At 36.4% G+C, this 22,434-nt stretch overlaps 1 protein-coding gene across 4 annotated transcripts in view; it reads left to right on the top strand.

The window, feature by feature from the left end:
- The window catches only part of CEP350 (centrosomal protein 350), a 114,891-nt gene extending 93,069 nt beyond the window's left edge, over positions 1–21,822 (top strand). For all 4 annotated transcript variants that reach the window (XM_039337144.1, XM_039337145.1, XM_039337143.1 and 1 more), the window contains 10 exons: positions 518–729; positions 3,221–3,365; positions 3,593–3,753; positions 4,067–4,203; positions 5,529–5,611; positions 6,540–8,530; positions 9,510–9,911; positions 10,303–10,449; positions 11,431–11,553; positions 17,293–21,822. In XM_039337144.1, coding sequence (XP_039193078.1) covers positions 518–729; positions 3,221–3,365; positions 3,593–3,753; positions 4,067–4,203; positions 5,529–5,611; positions 6,540–8,530; positions 9,510–9,911; positions 10,303–10,449; positions 11,431–11,553; positions 17,293–17,454 — 3,563 coding nt within the window. In that variant the 3' untranslated portion in view covers positions 17,455–21,822. The remainder of the gene's footprint in view (positions 1–517; positions 730–3,220; positions 3,366–3,592; positions 3,754–4,066; positions 4,204–5,528; positions 5,612–6,539; positions 8,531–9,509; positions 9,912–10,302; positions 10,450–11,430; positions 11,554–17,292) is intronic.
- The last annotated feature ends 612 nt before the right edge of the window (positions 21,823–22,434 follow it).

Below are 22,434 nucleotides of genomic sequence, written 5' to 3'. Positions count from 1 at the left end.
AATTATAAATACCAAATGTTAATTTGAATGTTGATGGGAAAGCTTGGGAAAAAAGCAATAACAGGGCATTGATTGTATTTAAGGATTGAATGCAAACACAATTAAGTTATGTATAAGCTAAAAATTATTGATAAATGTAACAAAGATGTTTTTATTTAGTTAATAATAAGAACTGTATTAGCCTAATATGAGATAGTAGATATTAAGGGAAAAAGAGAGGAAATATCTGATGTTGTAACTTGAGATTTATACTAAATATTTATGTATGTTATTGAACTACTGATTAACCTAGTCACCACATTGCTTTTTAAATACTTAATTGTAAAATTAGAAAACTAATAAAATATTATAAAAAATACTGTATGTAGAAATATATTTAAAAAGCTAAAAACTTCAGTGGGATGTATTTAATTTTTAGTATGACTGTAAGCATGCATCAAAATATTTTTAAAAGCCTGTCAGTGAAGTACTGGGAATTTTTGAGGAATTGATCCTTTTCCATTTTTTTCTCTCTCAGAGACAGCCAGTGAAGAAGACTCTTCAATGCCACCTTGTTCTTGTCTAAATAGCGAAAGCTCGGTCCCAGAAGAATTGAGCAATCTAGTTGTTGAGTCGGCTCCATCAAAGGTTTCTGAGATTCAAGGCAAACCTGGAAGCCTAGATCACACAATAACTGAAGAAATAGTTTATACACAAGAACTGGAATCTGCTGTTTCTCCTGGAAAACCGGTAAGTGAATTTGAGAATCCATTTGCCATTCTTTGAAATTAAATTAAAGGCTTAATTTAGATATTATATTAACATTAGTAAATAAGTCAGATAAAATGTCTGAACATACACTTTCTTTAAAAAAAGAAAAAAAGCATTCACTCTTAATACCAGCTACTTCTAGAACACACAATATAAAAGTAATGTCCAAGGTGTATTTATTGTAATACAACATGCTAATTTTGTTAAAAATGTAAAAAAAAAAATACTATTAAAAGGTGGAAGAGATGCACTCACAATTCACACTTTTTTTTAGTTTACTTCTCAGCTTCACTGAATGAGGGCTAAACTGTAGTTTTGTCTGTTGAATTGTTGATTAGGAAAGGTCCTAATCTCCAAATACCATTGTGACATAATCTGTGTTATTTAAAGACTGGGTGGATAAAGGAGATGAAGTGATTTTTTTTTATACAATACTAAACCTGACTAAAAGGGTGAAAAGGTGGTGACTTTTGTCACTAGCAGGAATAGGCAACATTTTGTGAGTGGGATCACATTAACTATTTTTTCAGCCTCTAAAACCCTGTTGAAGTGACATAGAGATGGTCTTTGCCTTATGGCCAAACTCGGCACCAGAATTTCCAACATCAAGCGACAATGCTGTTAAATGAGTCACAATGCCAAGTAATTAAGCAAATCATTCAGTCACTAAATGAATCTGGATTCCCCCATTGACTTTGCCTGTAAAGGTTGTAAATGGTGACCACACTAAAACTGTCGTAAATACATGTCAGTCGTCAAACGCTCGAATCATGAACAAGTGGCAATAGAGATGCTGCAACTGGTTGTAAGGACAGGTCATAAGTCACTTTTTTAACACAGTCAAACAAATAGTCATTAGTTGAGAACTACCCTTAATAACATCTCTGAAAAGCTAGCTTTTAGCACTTTTTTTATATTTCGGGAAAGTTTTCTTTCCCCTTTTTTTCCCTTTCCTTTTTTTCTTTTTAGTAAAATAGGGTTAATACATCTGGTGCAGTGGTTAGAATGCAGTATTGCAGGCTGACTCTGCCCACTGCCAGGAGCTCAATCCTGAGCGGCTCAAGGTTGATTCAGCCTTCCATTCTTCTGAGATCAGCAAAATGAAGACCCAGATTATTGGGGGACATGTGCCGACATTTGTAAACCACTCAGAAAGTACTGTAAAACACTATGGAATGGTATATAAATCTTAGTGCTATTGCTATCAGAAACATAATACTATTTACTGCTTTTTTACAAAAAAAAAATATTACCATAGTTTGACTTCAGATTTCAGGACTACATACCTGAAGTGCTTTGAGTACTGTTAGGAAAAAAAGTGCTGGAGTCAATTAAATGAATCATGCAGTTGTTAAGTGAATTTGACCTCCCCCATAGACTTTGCTTGTCAGAAGCCATCTAGAATGATTACAGATGGTAATGACATGATCCTGGGACAGAGAATCTGTCATAAATACCTGCCAAAACATAAATTTTGATCATTTGTCCATGGAGATGCTGCAGCGGTCGTAAGTCATTTTTTTCAGTCCTATTGTATCTTTGAACAGTCACTAAATGAATGTTTCATGTAGTCAAGGTCCTTTTCAGATCAAAGGGAAAGGGAAAAGTTCCCCTGTCTGGTCGTGTCCGACTCTAAAGTGCAGTGCTTATCTCTGTTTCTTGGCCGAGGGAGCCAGCATTATCCAAAGACATTTTCTGTGTTCATGTGGTCAGCATGGCTATATGTCAAAGGTGCACAGAACACTCTTACCCTTCCCACAAAAGTGGTACCTATTAATCTAATCGTATTTGCATGCTTTCAAACTGCTAGGTGGGTAGGAGCTGGGTAAGGTAAGACCCATTGCAAGGTGCTTGGGTCTCTAACCGGGCTGTCAGCTCCAACTGACAAGCTCAGCATCTTTAACTACTGAGCCATTGTGCCCCCAATCAAAAGAGTACTGGAGAAAAGGGGCCATAACTTTGATTTTGGAACAGTTCTAGAGGAGAAATTCTTTCCACTTCAAAGCTGCAAGCGTATGATTAGAATATGGAAAATATCAGATATTTATTACCTACTTCAGCTTCCAACCTTACAAAAGAGTCTCCAGGAATGATTCTTGTCATTCTGTACAACTTTTAAAAGAAAGAAAGAACACAGACATATGTTAGGTCTTAGACGTAATAGGATTAAACTGATACCTTGAAAAACCAGAAATCCAGAAAGTCTCTCCTTTTAGCAGTATATGTCATAGGCAAGCATCTGTTTGAAATCTTCGCTTGGTATCTGAGAGGGCATCAGAGGCCTTGCCATTTTTTGTCCAGTAGCAAGATTTCCCTAACTAGCTGGCCTCTCCTGCTTAAGAGAGACAGGATTCCAAATAAGTGAAAGATTTCTATTTCCATGCTTGTAATTAGTGTGAGGGGTGTGTGTGTGTGTTTGTGTGTGTGTGTAATATATATTCCTTATTTACTCTTTTTCATCTTGACATAGTCTCCTTGCAAAAGCAGTGGATCTCTATCAAAGCAAGAATCAAACAAACAAACACAGAAGTCTGGAGGTAAACAACTGTCATCTATAAAATCTCAGGATATCTCATATAGTTGGTCTGATGAGTCTTTATCCATGACCCAATCCGGTAAGTATTAGAGCTTCAACTTCCTTTTTTTATAATTTTTAAATTATTTTTTAATGAGTCTCGGTTTTCCATTGGAATTGATGGGGCTTGAATGCCATGTAATTATAGCATTAAATGTAACATATTTGCAATTTTCCACCAGTCTTCAATTTTGGAAATGAAAAAGGCAAGACCCCTTATCAATATAAAATATTATTTTCTAAATAATATGTTTTTATCTTTTTTAGAAACTACATCTGATCAAAGTGACATTGAAAGCCGAATCTGGGCTCTGAAAGATGAAGTACGGAAAAAAAAATCTGTTGTTTATAGGTTGAAAAAAGAACAGAAGAAGAGGCTCAAAGAGAAACTTAAGGCTCAAGAGGCAAGTTTGATCAAGCAGTTAGAGGTAAGAATTTGAAAGAAATGCTAAAATAGAAATTGTGTATCTGTTACATATTGATATTCCCATGTTTCTTTTTTCTTATTTTCTCTGAATATTTTTTTTCCTTTTGCTTTGATACTGATGGGAATATAATAATATTGACCAAAAGAAAAAAAGAAAATACAAATATCTTCATAGATTAAATTATATAATTTACGTACTTACACGCACACAATTCCAAATTTCAATATTCAGCAAGTTTAATACTTGAAAACAAATTTAATAAAGAATAAGATAATGTTCAGATCTTCCTAATATCTTATTTTTACATCATCAGACTTATGATGAATTCATCAAGAAAACAGAGGAAGAATTGAATCGGGATTTGGAGACAACCCCAACAGCTAAACCTCAAATCAAAACTCCATCCACAGCTACTGAGAAACCAAAGATCAAACCCCCACCACTCCATAGGTAAACTGCTTAAATTTAATATTGCATGGTGGCCTTTCTAAATGTACATCTTTAATAGCCTAGAAAGGGTTTGCATCTCTTTCAAAGGGAGAAAGCATATGCATGTATATTTAAGAGACATTGGTCAAAAGAAATACTTGGATGAATTCATGTTAAAGAGAGTCTGACCAAGTAATTTTTTGGTATATAATGTTTGTATAAAGAGGAAATATAGGTAGTATAAGTTATTATAAATTAGTAGTGGTTTAATTAAATTATTGTTGTTAATAATACTTAATACTTCATTACTATAAAGAAAATGTATCAAAATGAATATTTTAACACTGCAGTTTAATGAACAAAATCATGTACTAAACTGTAGTACTCAAAAGCATAAAGTCATGCCCAAAACCCATGCTAAAAAAAATGATGTGTTAGACACTGAGATGCAACTATGTAAAAGCAATATCTATATGATGATGTTACCACTATCTGTCACTATTTTAATATCACTGCTGCCACCAATTTATTTAAGAGGGTAATGCCAGGTATTATTGTACAAGAATCTGTTAAGTATAGATCATTATCTTTCATCTCATGGTCAGAATATTGCCATGCACTCTACATGACGCTACCCTTGAAGAGCATCCAGAGGCTACAAATGGTGCAGAGTGAAGCAGCGTAGGCAGTTTGGGGGCCCCAAGAATGGTCTCTGGGACAACATTGCTCTGCGAGTTGCATTGGCTGCTGCTCTGCTTCCGGGTGCAATTCAAGATGTTGGTGATCACCTTTAAAGCCCTTCATGGCATGGCTCCAGGTTCCTTGAGGAGAAGGCCAGGACCACATTGTCATTGACAGATATTTTTTCTATTCACTGCCCTGGCGTCACTTGTAGGACTTTAATTAGTTTTCTGATATGGTAACCAATCTCAGACTGAGAAAGAACTGTAAGCAAAATCCTATTATCTCTGGTTCCCAAGGCCATAGCTTCCTCTGGAGTGGCAGATATAACTATTATCCCACTCCCTAGCAACTAAACAAAAAGTAAAAGCTAACAGATGTGGAAATTACAACCTTCTCCTGACATACTTTGTAATAGACACGCAACTATACCTAAAACTTAGAAACCTTGTGGGCTACTGAATAGACTTGTGTGTTCTAGAACAGTGAGATTTGAATCTGATCTCAAATCCTAATTTAGCTATGGATTTTGGGTGGATTGCAATATTCAAATCTCTGGGTTAAATATCAGATGTATTTTTATTTTTATATATATATATTTATTATAATATTGTATTGTATTGTATTATGTTTTCTCTTTGTTTTATTTTGTTAATTCTTTTTAGGTCTGAAACATCTAAAAGTTGGAAATCACTCACTGATTCTGAACGTTCTAGAGGATCTTTGGAATCTATTGCGGAACATATTGGTATGTATCTTGGAAGTTGTTTGTTTAATATTAAAATTATACAAGTTATTTTCATATACCTAATATCGTTAAAATAATTTCAACTAAAAGTATGGGATTTTAAAAAAATATAATTGAAAAACAAGCACGTGAATTTAGTAGATTTTATTAATTTTTTAATTAACACTTTTTTAAAAAAAATGGGAACTTTTTTCCATAGTTTTGCAATAAGTAGGAACCTGTTGAATTATTTCATATTCAATATAAATTCTAAAAAATTATTTTATTTTCTATTTTCAATTTTATTTATAATACTTCTTCAAAAAAAAAATTTCAAACAAGAATGCTAATGCTTGCTACCAGGTGCTTTTGGTTCAGAGTGGCTAAATAAGTGTACATATCTCTTCTTACACTCTATTGAGTTTGGTTTGCCCTATGCCTGAACTGGAGTTGATAGCTTTTTAGAAAGAAACAAGGTGGGATTTAGATTCAAAGTAACACTAGATAATTTACTTGTGCTCACTAAGTGTCTCTCTACTCACACTTCATTCCAGAATTCTTTTAATAAACATTTAAGTTTAGTAAAGTATCAGACATGGAAGAAAAAAATCAAAATCTCAGAACCTTGTTTATTGGGGACATTTATACAATTTTATAATCTTTGGATATATTTTGTGATCCGTGTTAATTCCAGTGCATAGTAGCATTAAAGTATTTATGAAGTTTTATTGATTATAAATTTGATTGGGGTATTGCATTTGAGTTATACTTCAGCCATTTATATGTAAACAATGGAATATTCATGCTATTTGATGGCACAGGTTAGCATTTTCTAGTAAGAATTTCAGTTTCTTATAACACCCAGATTTTTTTACTTCTTTAATAATGCTAAATAATAGTGCACAATTGTTTTAAGTAAATGTGTTTGATTTTTTTTTATTCTCTTAAGATGTTGTGCCATCTTCTGAACAATCTGTGTCTGTAAACATCATGAAATTCACAGGAGCAGAGATTCAGTCAGAGAAGCAATCTCATACGGCATCTGCAGTCCTCAAAACCCTACGAAAATCTACAGCAGAATCTGATGATTTGGATAGTTTACTCTCGTCAGCTATTCTCAAAGACTTAGGAGACACAAGCAAAATATCTCCCACATCACTGAATAAGACTGAAGATGCAGTGAGTTATGACCCTCAAGCTACCAGATCTATAGTACAAGAGACAGCAGAATCAAAAGAATTAGAGGTTGAAATAGCTTCCCGAGCTTCTGAAATATCTGATGCCTCAGTTTTTGACTTAAATCAAAACAATTCAATTTCTTTAAAGACAGAGGTCCCTCCAGAGACTGAGCTGTTGGAAAAGGATCCGTTTGTCTTGGAATGCATAAGTGTGCAGGAAATCAAAGAAATGCCAAGTAAAAGGTTCAAGGATGATGAAAGTGTTACATCAGTTAAATCCTCTGATAGGCTGGGAAAAGATATACTGAAAGGTGATTCCCTGATTTCAGAACAGATTTCCATTTGCGAAGAGCCATCATATTCTAATGATTTTGAAGAGTCTTTCTTAAGAACAGATGTATCAAAAAGTGAGATAGTTCTTACTGAATATCAAAGAGATACTTTTTATGCTTCTACATTATCTTTCAAACAAGATACAAGATCACAGGGAGAGAAGTCTTTGTTCGCAAGACCTCCTGGGAGTGAATCCCCTAGTTTTGGAAGTGATGATGAAATAAGTGAATGTCTCAGTGAAAACTCTTTGTCTGTAGCTGATAGCATTCATTCTGAAAGATTGTTAGAACTCAAATCACCAACAGAATTTGTGAAAAATAAAGAATGTGGCAATGTGGAGAAAGTTTCTGCTGATGATGGTGATGATTCATCATCTCAGGCTTCTAGTTTCAAAGCATCATTAGAAAAACAAGAAGAAGATCTTTTGCTAGGTTTCAGCATTGGTGACAGAGTTCTTGTGAGTAATGTCCAGCCTGGAACACTGAAATTTAAGGGTCGGACAAATTTTGCTAAAGGTTTTTGGGCTGGTGTAGAACTGGATGAACCTGAAGGAAATAATAATGGCTCTTACAATGGTATTCAATATTTTGATTGTAAAGAAAAACATGGTATTTTTGCCCCCTCACAAAAAATCTCTCATTTTCCAGAAAGTTTTGGTAACGAGTTAGATTCAAATGAAAATTCTTTCTTTAATCGTGAACTAGATAATCAGCACAAAACAAATCAGAAAGGCTTAGAATGTCTTGAAGAAGAAAAGAATAAAAGAAATTCAAATGAAAAATCTCCAAGAGAATCATCTGCCTTAAAAGGCTTAATTGGCGCTGGAGATTATGTAAAATTCAATAAATCAAGCGGCTATGTGGCAGTTATTAATACTGTTGATGAGTTTGATCAGGAAACTGGTGACTTTGACTCTCCCAAATCCTCTAAAAATGATAATGGTATGTTACCTTCTGCCATTTCTAATATCCACAAAGAAGATTCTGCTATTGAAGTAGGAGAGATTTTGGATAGCAGCTTTCCTGAGAAATGGAAGCAGCACTCTGTTTGGCAAGAGCAAACAGAAAACAGATTTTCTCCCACTAATCTGGAGAAATCTGCAACGCCACTTCTGGACTTGTTGACAAAAGAAAGAAGCCAACTGGAAGCCCAACTCAAAGTCCCATCCCAAGAAAAGGAAGATCTACTAGATCGACAGGAAAGAGTTGGTTTGTTGGCTGACAGTCTCTTGCAAGGTTTTGTGAAAGACACAGTCAGTCAATTTCAGCAAATCAAAAAGGCAAGGAATGAGAAAATCCATTTTAGCAATCAAGAACTCGGTGCTGTCCAAGAAAAGAAGTTGGCAACTAATGAACAGCAGAAGTTTTTAGTCGTATATGAATTGGATGATGGAGAAGAAGTGTCTTCCCCAGATATGTGTCCCAGACCAGTAAGTATAGTTCATAATTAAGATAAGTAAGACTAAGAGTAATACTTCAGTTATGAAGTTTGGCAGGCTTTGAGCTAGGGGCTCCACCTGCCTATATAACAGTAGGCATGAGTCTACAAGGATCCCAATGTTGCAACTATCTCCTTTCTGGAGTATCAGAAACCCATCAAAAGACAATATGGGAGATGACAAAGTGTATCAATGTATAAATATCAACAAATTTTCTTTGGGCAATTATATATTTTTTGTAAAAGAAGATATGACAATAAATTGAACTCACTGTTTTAAACAAATTATACATGCCACAAACTGCTTTTGGAACTCTAGTGTTTCAGAGGCAATTTATTAAAAGGCAAAAAGAGTCTCTGAGAAAATGAAATATAAAGAAATATAATGATGAAATATTTTATAGTAGGTTTGGCTTGACCTTTGGGTTTAGAATATTTGCTTTACTTTTTTTCAATTTGGGATCCTAACAACTGAGCTCCCATTCCTATATTTCCATCTAGTTATATCCTCACAAGAATACAATGAAGATAATGACCATTCCAAAGTAGGATAATAATGAATTTAATGTGGGTCATTGTAATTCTAGTCAATATACTTTTCTATGTTCTATGTTTTAGTTTTCTGGGTATAGAATTGTATTCTTGAATATTGTTGTTTCTCTGTTAGGGATGCAATTCATGAGTTAACTGCTGTTGTACCATTTCCATTTATCTAACTGGGGCTTCCACATGTGACTTGGTCTATATGGTCGCCTACCAAGGGCATACTTCAGGAGGTCTCCTAGTAAAAGCCATTAGACTTTCTCTATATCTCACTTTCTTGCACTCTAACAAAAAAGAGTCTAACAACCGAAAATATGATTATATGTCATTAAATATTAAAGCGTTCATGGATAATACATATCAAAATCAGGAACATACGGCAGGGAATGTTTAAGATTCTAGGTAATAATTACTTTCTTGTTGTTTAGGAAAGTCCTGTATTTGGTGCGAGTGGACAGGAAGAACTTGCCAAGAGGCTGGCAGAACTGGAACTTAGCCGTGAGTTTCTGAATGTGTTAGGAGATGACCAAGATTGGTTTGATGAGGATTTTGGCTTGAGTTCACACATGCTCCCTCAAAACCAAGCTGAAGAATCAGCAATGTTACCTAAAATAAAACTGCCAAAAGTGTCCCCAAAGCCATATGAAGAACCTTTGGCTGTGCCATATGTTGCAGAAGAGGTGGAGGAGTTGGTGCATGCAGCAGCTGAGAAGCTATGGAAATGCAAAGAGTTGGGGCGTGATATTCAGGCCCTCAGCAACCCCAGAGACATGAATGAATCCCCCCAAAATGATGACATTGAAACCATTAGTAAAGAAACCTACAAACAGGTATGGCAGTTATCTCAGATTATTGTGAAATGTATGAAAATAAAGGAAATGTACCCAATCTTTTTTTTAAAAAAAAAAAAGAAGGAATGCTATTTTGGACTCTGGCATGATTAGTGATAGAATGCAGTATAAAACAAGGTATGGTGTGCTTGTGGAAGACAGATACAGTGAAGTGTGAAAGAGAAAAGGGGGTATGGAAGCATTTTTCAAAAGGGTTAAAAACTATTGGCCCAAAGAATGCAATAGTGAAACAAAATTACATTCCACTTGCTGCATAGCTAGTATTCAGCATAAATATTTTCATAAATATTTTTGTTTGGTTCTTTGAAAAATGATATAGTATTATAAGAATATATAATGGTAATACAATGTTTCTTTTATTTTTATCAAGGCTGTGTTTGATTTAACAAGAGAGATTTTTGAAGAAATCTTTGCAGAAGATCCAAATTTGAATCAGCCGTTATGGATGAAACCCAGCAGAATAATTTCTGGATACTTTCGACGAGTAAAAGATCCAAGTGATCTTGAAGAAATAAAAGTAGGAATAAGATTAATTGCTTGAACTTTAAATATATTTATAGAAATAGAGTACAGTTCACCTAGATAGCAATTCTCAGATGTTGTGGTCTCAGGACGTCTTTAAATTCTTAAAAATTATTGAGGACCCCAAAGAGCTTTGGTTTACATGGGTTATATTTATTGACATTTACTGTATTAAGGTTTAAGATTGAGAAATTTTAAAAGCTTTATTTGTCTTCATGGACCTTCTGAAAGGTTCTTGGGCACTCCCAGGAGTCCCTAGACCACACTGACAACTACTGATCTAGAACGTAAGGTAGAATGTGAAGTCTGGTGGAGTTTTATTATGCATTTTTATTTGAAAACTAATTTTCTTACACCATCAGTCATATTCCAAGATGAGTGTACGTATGATACTATCTCTCATTTTTCTACTACAGTTTCTTCTTACTGCTGATTTCACTTAAGTATTAGTTTGAAATAGGATATGGATGATGCTTCTATTTCTTAAAACTAATAAAGGCTTTAATTGTCACTAATATTTAACACTGTTCCAGTTACAGATCCATCCAAGATGGCCTACATCTAACATGTAATTTTTAAAAAAAAAATACAATGAATGGTAACCAGTATATAATGAATTAAAATTCTTCCAATACAGCAAGTAATGATAGCTATCCCTGGATTAATGGGTCTGGGGGTGGGGATAGTTCCAAAAAGTGCCTGATGCTGCATTTATCCATATTTTGGAATGTACAAGAGTTGAATCAGTGTCATAATGCATAATGAATTTCATGGATATTTCTAGAGTTAGCTACCAGGTTGCTTTACTGTAGTTGTAGTTGCCTAGCAATACAATATGTTTTCAGTTGCATATATGCCATGTTTATGTCCTCACTAGAAATCATCTCCCTGAAAGCTGCTTGTAGAGATGATGTTGCAACTAGAGAGAATGTATTCAGTTAGCATTCATTATTCTTTTATTTCTCCTTTATCCAAGGTGTTTATAACAACTGAAGTTCTAAAGCTCTTAAATTTGAGAAAGGAATCAAATAATAAAACAGACTGGCAGAAAATGATGAAATTCGGACGGAAAAAAAAGGATAGAGTGGATCACATATTGGTTAGTAATTATTTTTTCAATTATGCATTGTAGTCAGGCATAAATACCTAGCAACCTGCATGGTTTGAAAAAATGGGTTAGATCTAATGTTGCTTGCTATTAGCTTGTTCTTCTCTCCCAGATTTGCTTTCAGCCCTCCTAAGCAGAAGGATTGTAGATATGGGGAGAACTCCATTCCACGGCAAACCATATTTTTCCTTATGTGTGCTCATCCATATAAACCAGACATGTCAAACACAAGGCCCGCGGGCCAGATGCGGCCGGGGAGGGCCTAGATTTGGTCCCCCCCCCCGCTGTCCCAGAAATGGCAAGGGACCAGCCCCCACTGCCCCAGCCCTGGCCTACTGCAACCCAGCTGAGCGCCTTGGAACAAAGCAAGCGCTCAGGGGCTGGTGGTGTGCAGCAGCAGCTCATTTGCCTTAGCCCGCCCCTCCCCTTCAGCTTAACCCCGTCACGCCTGGCCATGCTTCACTTTGCTGGGCTTCTCCTCATGTGGCTCTGCTTTCTTTGCCAGGCCAGAAAGGGTGAGAAGGAAGAGAAAGCAGGAAGGGTTTCTGTGTGTGTGTGTGTGTATATGTGTATGTGAGGGAGAGGGGGGGGGGAGAGAGAGAGAGAACCAGGAGTGGAAGAGGAGGAGGAGGAAGAAGCCAAGGTGTTACAAAAACGGAGAGCTTCCCCCATTTTTCCACCCCTTCTCTCTTTTTTTTTAACTTCCTCCCACTCCATTCAGGTACAGCTGAGGAAAAGGACAAGGAGGAGAAAACAGGAAGTATGTGTGTGTGTGTGAGAGAGAGAGAGAGAGAGAGAGAGAGAGACAGACAGAGAGAGAGAGAGAGAGAGCCAGGAGGGGAAGAGAAGGAGGAAGCCAAGGTTTTACAAAAAAGGAGAGCTTCCACCTTTCTCCCCCCTCCTTCTCTTTTTTATTAACCTCTGTGTGTGTGTGTGTGTGTGAGAGAGAGAGAGAGAGACAGACAGAGACAGACAGACAGACAGCAGGGAGTTGCAGAGTAAGCAGACTTACAAAAAGGGGATCTCTATCTCTCCTACACATACACACGTACATGGGAAGGTGGTGTACAAGCAGGCGAGAAAGCAAACTTGCAGATTAGCTTTGTGGTCTATTCTTGCCTCCTCCCCTCCCTAAAATCCAGGCAATAATAAAACTCTTTGGAATTGGTGTGAGTTGAAATTAAAAGGCCGAGTCAACTCCCCCCCCCCGCCCAATTATTTTGTTGGAGACAAAAATACTTCCCTTCATCTGCTCTTTTATAATTTAATCCAGCCTTATCCAAACTAATATATTTTGGGTGTCATGAACCACAGTTCCCATCATCCTGTGGCTATGTTGGCTAGAAATGCAATGCCTTATTTTCTCTGCAGGATGCGCCTAGGAGGCAGTGGGTCTGTGGGATTTAGATGTATTTAAACATTTGTTTCTTCTGCCTAATTTATTAAATCAACAACTAATTTAAAATTAAAAGTTTCTGAGAAATCCAGGGTGGTTTACAAGAAAACTCTCAAAGACAGCACTGCTTAAAACAATATTAAAAATGTGTATTTTAAGAAAGAAAAATAGTAGTAGTAATTTACTTAGTGCTGTTTGACCATAAAATGCGTTGTTGTTTTACATATGCCTGGTTGAACAGTGTGTTTGGAGTTGCCTCTAAATGGGTGAGGGTTGCACTGTTCATATTTTCCTTGGGAGAAAGTTCTATAATGGGGGTGCTGTCTCTGAGAAGGCTCTGCTTGTGGCCACTGTTCTATTAACCAAACCAGGCGGACCATCTGGTCCAAATGGATGGTAAACATCCATTAGGGGGCTGGAGGCTAAAACATATGACAAATGTTTGTGGGAATTGGGTATGTCTAGCTTAGTGAAAAGGACTAGGGGTGGTGACATGATAACAGTGTTCCAATATTTGATGGGCTGCCACAGAGAAGAAGGGGTCAACCTATTTTCCAAAGCATCAGAAGGCAAATAATAGATGGAAACTAATCAAGAAGAAAACCAGCCTAGAACTAAGGACTTGTGAAAACAACTAACCAGTGAAAAGGCTTGCCTTCAGAAGTTGTAGATGCTCCATCACTGGAGGCTTTTAGTAGAGATTGGATATTCCATTGTCTGGAATGGTATGTGTCCCCTGCTTGAACAGGAGCTTGGACTAAAGACCTCAAAGGTCTCTTCCAACTCTTATTCTTTGAGAGAAGTGCTGCCAACCTCCCCCCTCCCCTTGTCCCTTACTGGGTACAGAGAGAAGGAGGGGAGGGAAACAGGAAAAAGGAAGGGAAGGAAGGAAGGAGATAGGAATGAAAAGGAGGGAGGGAGGAAAGAAAGGAAGGAAGGAAGGAAGGAAGGAAGGAAGGAAGGAAGGAAGGAAGGAAGGAAGGAAGGAAGGAAGGAAGGAAAGAGATTAGAATAAGAGGGAAGGAGAGAGAGTCTGAGGGAAGTCCTGTTTTAGCACTTGGCCACCAGCAGCCCTGTTGCCCCTTTGGCTTCCCCTCATGGTCTCCCATCCTATTGCTGAGGATGCTTTGGTTACAAAGCCAGGTTTCCTCGCATGGAGATGAAGTGGGCCTCCTTCTGACCCACGCACTTTGTCCTCCTGCACCCATCATGAGCAACCTGGCCAAGGAGAGTGAGCACAGCAGCAGCAGCAGCATTGAGGAGGAGGTAAGTGCAGCTGGGTGCCCCCTCGGGGAAGTGCGGCTAGGCTAGGCAGGACTGTGGGATCCTGGTGCCGTGGGAGCTCAAGGGCCGGGCTGGGCGCTTGACCTCCTCTACCCAGGGCTCTGGGCAATCCATACCACTGTCCAGGGGCCCCGTGCACAGCCTGAGGTTCAATGAGGCTCCTCCAGTGGACAATTCCCTGGTGCTCGCCCCCTGTCCCACCCACCCTTCCCCATCTCAGATGCGTCCCAGTCCTGCCCAGGCCCGCACAGGTGCCCCTTACATGAGTGACATGGAGCTGGCCATGCCCACCTAGTAGGCCACGCCCATACCAGCCACACCCACCTGGCCCCCCAATGACAACCACGATGCTGATGCGGCCCTCAGTGAAACTGAGTTTGTCATCCCTGATATAAACTATGGGTAAATGTCAACTAAAATTAGGCATTTTCAAATTTAGATCTTTTATCAGAATATTATATATATATATATATATATATATATATATATATATATATATATATATATATATATATATATGTAGATTTGTATTATTATTATTTACAAGGGTATATAGACTACTTCAATCAGAACCAAACTCACTGCAATTTCCTATCCATAAATCAAGGTAAAAAAAAATACAAAAGAATACAATCTCATCATGTAACATAATAATGAAGTCCCTTGTGTCAGAGTCAAGAATGAAAGACATTTAATAGTATCTGTACACTGGATTTCTTTAAAATTTAATGTATGTAAAGGAATGAGGCTTTATAGAACATGGCGGTTTGGCTAGATCAGACAAAACATACTGCTGCTTTCTCATTTCTTCTGATTTGATGAAGACAAGTTGCTTTGATTGAAACAATCAAGAAAAAAAAAAGCCTTTTCTTTTGTTTCTCTCTTACGGGAAAGAAAGATTGGAAACATACTGGTTGCAGATGATGTTTGATGGAAGCATTGACAGTCCCCTTGGTAGTTAGCAAGCCCCAAAGTGTCCATCATCAGTTCTTGTCCGAAGGATTAAAAATGAGAGAGTAATTGGTCGTAAGTCACCCAGCCAGCTTCCATGCCTTCAAAACTACTGCTCCAAGAACTTGTGCCATGAAGGGCTAAAGGCACTAGCCTAGGAAGCAGGAGATTGTGAGTTCTAGGACTGCCTTAGGCATGGACCAGTTGCTCTCTCTCTCTCTCTCTGTCTTAGCCCAGCCCACCTCACAGGATTGTTGCTATGGGGAAAATAGGGAGCAAGAGGATTAGGTATGTTTGCTGCCTTGAGGTACTTATATAAAAAGCAGGACAAAAATATATTTTTAAAAGAATTGTCATGCAACAGTTGTGGAGAGGCTTGTCATGTTTGCCAAACTGATTCCATAGTCTCTTTAATGTTTAATTATTTAAATTATCCTGGTTTTATGTCAGGCAGTAGATATGCCAACCAGGTTTTAGCACATAAAAAAAATTAATATGAAAAAGCTTTATTGTATGTGTGCTGATTTAAAGAAAAATGCAACAATGTGAAAAGATTTGAATTATGTTTTATACCTATGTCCAATTAAAAGGTTGTTGCTGGATGTGGTAAAAGCAGAATATGATAGCGGTAAAATGTGGGAAAATAAATTCAACACTGAGCAAGGAATAAGACAAGACTGTTTGATTGTTTAATGTATTTATAGATACAGAAATATGCTTGTGATGTAAGAGACATGTTGTTTGATAACCTAAGTATCTGTATACTTCTGGGGAAAAAATGATGCCTTGTTGTTGGTTGAGAACCCAAATGATTTTTAGCAGATGAAACACGGAATATGATTTGAGTGAATGATTGCAAATTATACATAAATGGCAAAAAAAATAGTGCAAAGAGATGAAGGCATGTTTGTTCGGAAAATGTTTATTACAGATGGGAAAATTGATGGAGAAAGTTCAAGATGTGCAACTGCTGGTAGAAAAGTAATGAGTAGTATTTGGTCTATTGTGAAGAATAAATGTCAGTGGAAAAGTGCTTCTAATCATTTTCTAAAGTGAAAATAAGAGTTGACTAAATAAAAAAGGCAAAAGTATATTTAATTTCTTAGGAATTGGGTATTTAAATATGCATGATAAAAGCAAAATATAAGGTTAAAAATATATAGCTGTCCGGGAAGTGTAGACTGAAAACAAAAATGAGTGATCAGTATATTGAGAATGAAAATCAGATTGCAAAATAAATATTTGAAGGAAAAATTAATGAGCTGAGAGGAGAGGAGTGAGAAACTAACAGTTGCCTGGAGTTGATGAGTTCCTGAAAAACAGAGGCAAAAAGTTTAAAGAATAAAAGGCAGTATACAGACATAGTAGAAACAAGGAAGGTTTGGAGAGATAGTGAATGGTGTTGATATAAATGAGCTTTAATAGCTTTCCTTTTTTGTATCTCATGTTTTTAATTCCTTTAGCTTACTGTTTTTTATTCCTTTTCTGCACTCTGAATAACATTACTTACCCATAAGTGAATTGAGTGATAGATATATAAAACCATCTAAAGCTAGATAAAACTTTTTTCAAGAATATTTTATAGCAAATTGGCTACTTTTAGAGATATCTTGAGCATAGGGAAATTTTTACTCCATAACCTTAATTGGATATGGAACTATTTAATAACGCTGACACTGTTGCAAAACATGCATAGGCTTAAAGATACTAACACTTCAGAAGTAACATTTCAGTGGAATACGAATCACACCAAAGCCTGGCTTACTGGAGTGGCTAGAGTCATTAATAAGGGATGGTGATGGATTGATTGGTTGGTTGGTTGATTGATTGATTGATTGCCAGCAAGTTAATGTTGACTCTTAGTGACCTCATAAATAGTGATAAAGTCCTATTTTTATATTTTTGTTTTAACAGTATTATATCTAGGAATTATTATTCATTTTCTTTTCTTTCCTATGAGTCATTGAAAAACTAAAGGATCCCTGTAGCTTTTATATAATGATGGTTGTATAGATTTACAATAATATTTTTATTATATATGTTTACAGAGTAGTATATTAATAGTGGTGACTTTTCTCTCTCCCCTTTCTAATTCTAAGGTTCAAGAATTGCATGAAGAAGAGGCTCAATGGGTGAACTATGATGAAGATGAGTTGTATGTGAAAATGCAACTAGCAGATGGCATTTTTGAGGCCTTAATTAGAGAGACTATTGATCTCCTCAATCAGATCACTGAAAAACAGAAATTGTTGCTTGTCTAACATCAAACCATATATTTTTTTTCAAAATGATTTTCCCGGAGTGCAGTATGATCTTGAGATTGGCTAAGAAGTGACACAACGTCTCCTCTTCCTGTGCTGCCTTTGGATCTCCTACACTGGATTTGTTCCAAAAAGGCTCCCCCTTCCCCAACACGCTTTTGCCAATTCAGTATGTACAATAATACTTGGCACTTGTTCTTTCAATATTGGCAGTTTTTAAATGGTTGGGATGGAGCACCAAATACCCAACGATGGAAACTCAAGTTACTAGTAAACATTCTTCATTTTAATAACTGCTCTACTTTGTTTTATATGTAATTTATAACTCCGTTTTCCGACTTAACAGTGTATATGTCAGTCCAATCAAGTATCTATTCCTCGCTCTTATGTAATTTTAATCTTTTTGTCTCATTATGGATCTGTCATTGGATTAATGCATGCAGATCTGAGGAGTCATGCTCCCTTTTTTCAGCTAAGTTTTTATTTCCATTTCTTAAATGATTAATCTAGGATACTTTTTCTACTTTTCCACTATATTTGTTTTTCCTCAGTAAACCACCAGCTGCTCCTAAGTAAATGGTACTCAGGATTCTCTCAGGATTTTAATATGTGAGAGATAGGAAAAAATGCTTACGTAATGTGGGCCATTGATCCCTTTTATTCCTCCCTTGCTTACCACCTTACTATAATGTACTGGTGAAACCATTACTTGAACTAGCTAGGGTTAGGAGTGTATGTACCAAAGAGAGTGATACTCAGTGCTTGACTCTGGACCTGATTTTTTTATGCTTGTGACATTTCTTATAACTTATTTTATAACTCATAAAAAATAATTATTGAGTGCTCTATGAATGCACTGTTACGGGATTTAAAACGTCAGAACATCTGTACATTGGGAATGCATCTGTCTCATAAAAATGAGGTATCATACTATGTGCAAGAAATGCATCAGAGACGAGAATCTACAAAGATCCAAATGCATGGGTTTTTTTTCTATTATGGGGTAGAAACGGATTGTGAAGAGGCACATGTTACATCAAACTAATGTACTTGGAAAGGGAAATAGGATGTCAAAAGCCCTTTTGCCAAGATTTACATGACTGTTAGAATAGGCCACTGTCAAACACAGTGTGGCTCATATTGCCTCCATTCCTCCTCCCCCACCCCCACAGTTTTCTCCAGGGAACACAAAATAATCTAGGCTTGACTACTGATGCCTTAATTTGAAATCTGGATTACTTGAGGAAACATTGAATCAGAGTGGATTCAAAATCTATTAATCTATCCCAGCAGAAACAGCATTCCAAAGCATAGGAGGAGGCATTCCAAAGACTTTTATGCACCTATTTATGCCCTTTTTCCTTTCATCTTTAGTTTCTTGGTCTTCCAGTTAGTATATGTCTGCCAGTACTGTCTTTTGAAACTTTTTTTTATTTTTTTGCTGTTTGCACAGTAACACACAACCAAGATAGCTCCTTTTAACCAGAAAATATACAAAAAATAGTTATTGGCATACAATCAGAAATGCTCATAGGTAGATTGGCAGAATCACATTTGTAAACTTGGGTGATTAATTATACCTAAATGGGCTAAAGGAACAAAAGACAGAATAACTAGCACATAGACTTTACTAGTACGTAAATGCCAACTTTAAACAAATCTGGTGGAGCAAGCTGCTATGAGTTAAGTACTTTTCATACTGAACCTCAGAATGTTTTTAATGCATATTTAATATCTAAGCAAAGTTGCTGAGTTTTTTTCTCTGTTTTGGAACAAATGAGGCCATTTTCTAACAGTTTTAGGTTTTGCCATTTTGGGATCATCCATGTCTTTTTCCCTACACATATAACTAAATTATGAGAATCTAGGGAATATCCAAGTAAAGAGGATTGGGGAAGTCACCAGCCAAATTGGTAGCTATATTGATCAAACAGAATATTGACATGCCCAAGGTGATTAAAGGTGATATATTGCTTATCTCAGAGTTATTGCTGTGATCCATTGTGGTGGAAAAGTTTCACTGCAACCAAATCTAGAGAACCAGGGCCAACATATGGTACAGATTTAAACTCAGAGAACTGTGGCTATTATAGCATTTTTTTTTCAAAGCAACAACTACTTGAGCATGAATCCAGGAACAGTCTAGCAACAACTTTGGCTGTTAAGGAATGGTCTTCAATATTGCCTCATCAGCTCCATGTATACCAGAAAGAGCAATCCATTCAGGCCTGGTATGGCATTTTTCTTCTGTCCCACAATTGTATGTGGCAAATTCTGGGAATTCATTTTATCTTTAAAGATACTTCTGACTGATCATTACCGATATCATACATCCAACTAAATTTCAGCTAAATCGATCTAACAGCTAAACTGCATGTTACCAAAGTTGTACAATTTCTAGTATGGTATCTGGCTGGTATAGTGTAGGCCTTTAAGGGCTGTCAACACTGGGATTCTTGAGAAGGAAATTCCCTTTTGGCTCAAGTGCAATTACCTAATCACATCTTGCAGTTGAATAGACTGGGTGAAGAGGGTGTCTGCAAAATGAGAAACTGAGTAACGGGGAAAGAGTGAATAACTACTTGCCTTAAATAGATGTTCTGGGCAACCCTCTTTTGCTCATTGCACTGACATATTAAGGATGCGTTCTTCCCCAAACCCCCTTTCTGCTGCCTCCAGATGACCACAAATATTGATGTTTCTTTGTTTTTTTTTCCCCTGCTAGGGAGAGGTTATACTGAGGTTCTCTTATAAAAAAGGGCTGGAGACTTGCACTCAAATACCTGTTGATTTCAGTGATTATGTCTACCAGATTCAACCTTTGTACCATCTTGCAGAAACAACCTATTTACTATTACAATATAGTTTTCTACAGTGCTTAATTATTCCTGCAAGTGAGATTGGAGGGCCATGTAGCTACTCTGGAAAACACACCTGAAAATATTTTTTAGGATTTGCTATAATACCTCCAGCTCACTTTTAGAAAACCTATGTGTGTATAAATATGTAATACATGCTGTTGTCACCCGCAGATTCATGTATTCATATACCCGAGTATCATTTCCCATTTTTTTTATTCCCATGCGAATACAGGCATGATCATTATGTATACTAAATGTAATTTAGTGTAAAGTGAAATTTATCACAGTGCCCAGTGAATCCTTTAGAAGCTTGTTCTTTTTCCATCAGAGTTCAGAATTGACTTAAGCAACATAGAGGAGTTAATTATGACAAAGAATCACTAATTGTCTTGGAGAGTATATCCTGAATATATTAAATTATATTATGCCCAGACATCAGAATTCACTTTGGAGAAAAACGCTGACAATAGTATATATATATAGCACAGCTAGAAAATATGGATGGCGAGTGCTGTTTTATTCTGTATTGAATGATTTTTGAGGAAAATTGCATACCTCAAAATGTAGGCAAATATAAAGAGCAACAATCTGTTCCTGACCTATAGATTTAAGATAAAATCCTCAAGATGTCATATTAAAGCTCAATTTAAATGTGAAACCATCATCAAGAAGACTATGTGCTGTTGTATAATCACCAATTACTTCAAAGGGAGGCTTGAATAGGAAAGTGGTTCCATGGATTGTAACCTGCCGCCTTTTCAGTGCTCCAGTATTTCAGAAAATTTAACAACAAGGTTTTATGGCCTGTTTGGCAAGGGGGAGGAGGAGGATAAATGGATGATCTTCAAAAAAAAACGTGGCCTTAGCATTTTTGCAATACTTGAATAAAAGTGTGTATTCACTAAAGAAATACCATAGCACAGCATTCAGAGACCTTTGAAGTCACTGCACAGTAAAGCCTTTTTTTTCAAGCAAGTTTGTTAATCAGAATTGACTGACTTACGTTCCAGCAGCAAAAATAGTTTTGACGGTTGTAAAGTAATTCTTTGTAAATTGTACATTGTCAATATAAACGGAAAACTCAACTAATTTAAAATCTCATGGATAGAGTGAAAAACTATACATTATAACACGTTGGAGTAAATAAAAGTTTTGAGAGAGCCTTTGGTTACATTTTCAGAGTTGTCTTGGAGAAAGTATTCTTCCTTGCATACTGTGCTGTGCAAATACTGTTCCTGCCTATGTGTTTATGTAAGTAACTTATTCATAGGTTTCCAGGCCAATTTCAGCCAATGTACACACTTTGTGTAGTACGGCTTGGTAGAATACAGGGTGTTAAGGTTCATGTAATTTTGAAATGTAAAATAAACCAGAATAGTCTCTTGTGTACACCAGTGTAAATACCTTTGTTATTTTGAGATGTACTTTAAGAGAATAAAGTCTGTAAATGGTTTATAAATTATACAAATAGTTTATCGGTCTTTAAAATAAAATACATTTGTTCATATGCTGTTTGTTCTGGGTAAATCTAGGTCCCGATTCCTTTCAAAAAATATTCACCAGTGACAAGTGTGCTTTAATTACACAGATTGTTTTCTTGATCAAACTAATGTCTAATTAATCTAGTATCATGTTTCCAAGATCAAAGAAAGGCCTCTGGACATTCCAACATGAAGATATTTGATTCTTCCTTTAATAATGGATTCTCCTGTATGTAGAAAGTATGTTTACTAATATTAGCAAGGATTATTTCTTCTCAGTTGCCACTTAAGGTTCTTTAAGCCTAGAAAAGAAACAGAGAGAATAGCTCTAAGGTAAAAGGCCACATTGGTCTTCATAATCAATGTTCTGAGTCAATATTCTGAGTTTTCTTTACTAATCATGGCTTAAATTAATAGATACAGACAAAACTCTTACTAAAACAAACTTGTTTACTGTAAGAAGCAGCAGACAGTATATAAAATGAGAAAAGGTAATGGGATGTATCGTTGTTTGTAGTACATTGTGATACAGTCACAAAATCACACAGTACAAATTTTGTTCAGAGTATTTCAATAAGAGATTACTTGGTTCCAGTCAAAGCAGCAAGTAGAGGAATCATGGAAGAAGGGCTGAAGGG

This window comes from Crotalus tigris, unplaced genomic scaffold (assembly GCF_016545835.1).
Source record: "Crotalus tigris isolate CLP2741 ecotype Arizona unplaced genomic scaffold, ASM1654583v1 scf7180000017668.6805642782:7212621, whole genome shotgun sequence".
Lineage (NCBI taxonomy): Eukaryota > Metazoa > Chordata > Lepidosauria > Squamata > Viperidae > Crotalus > Crotalus tigris.
This window is presented reverse-complemented; position numbering and strand designations above follow the sequence as displayed.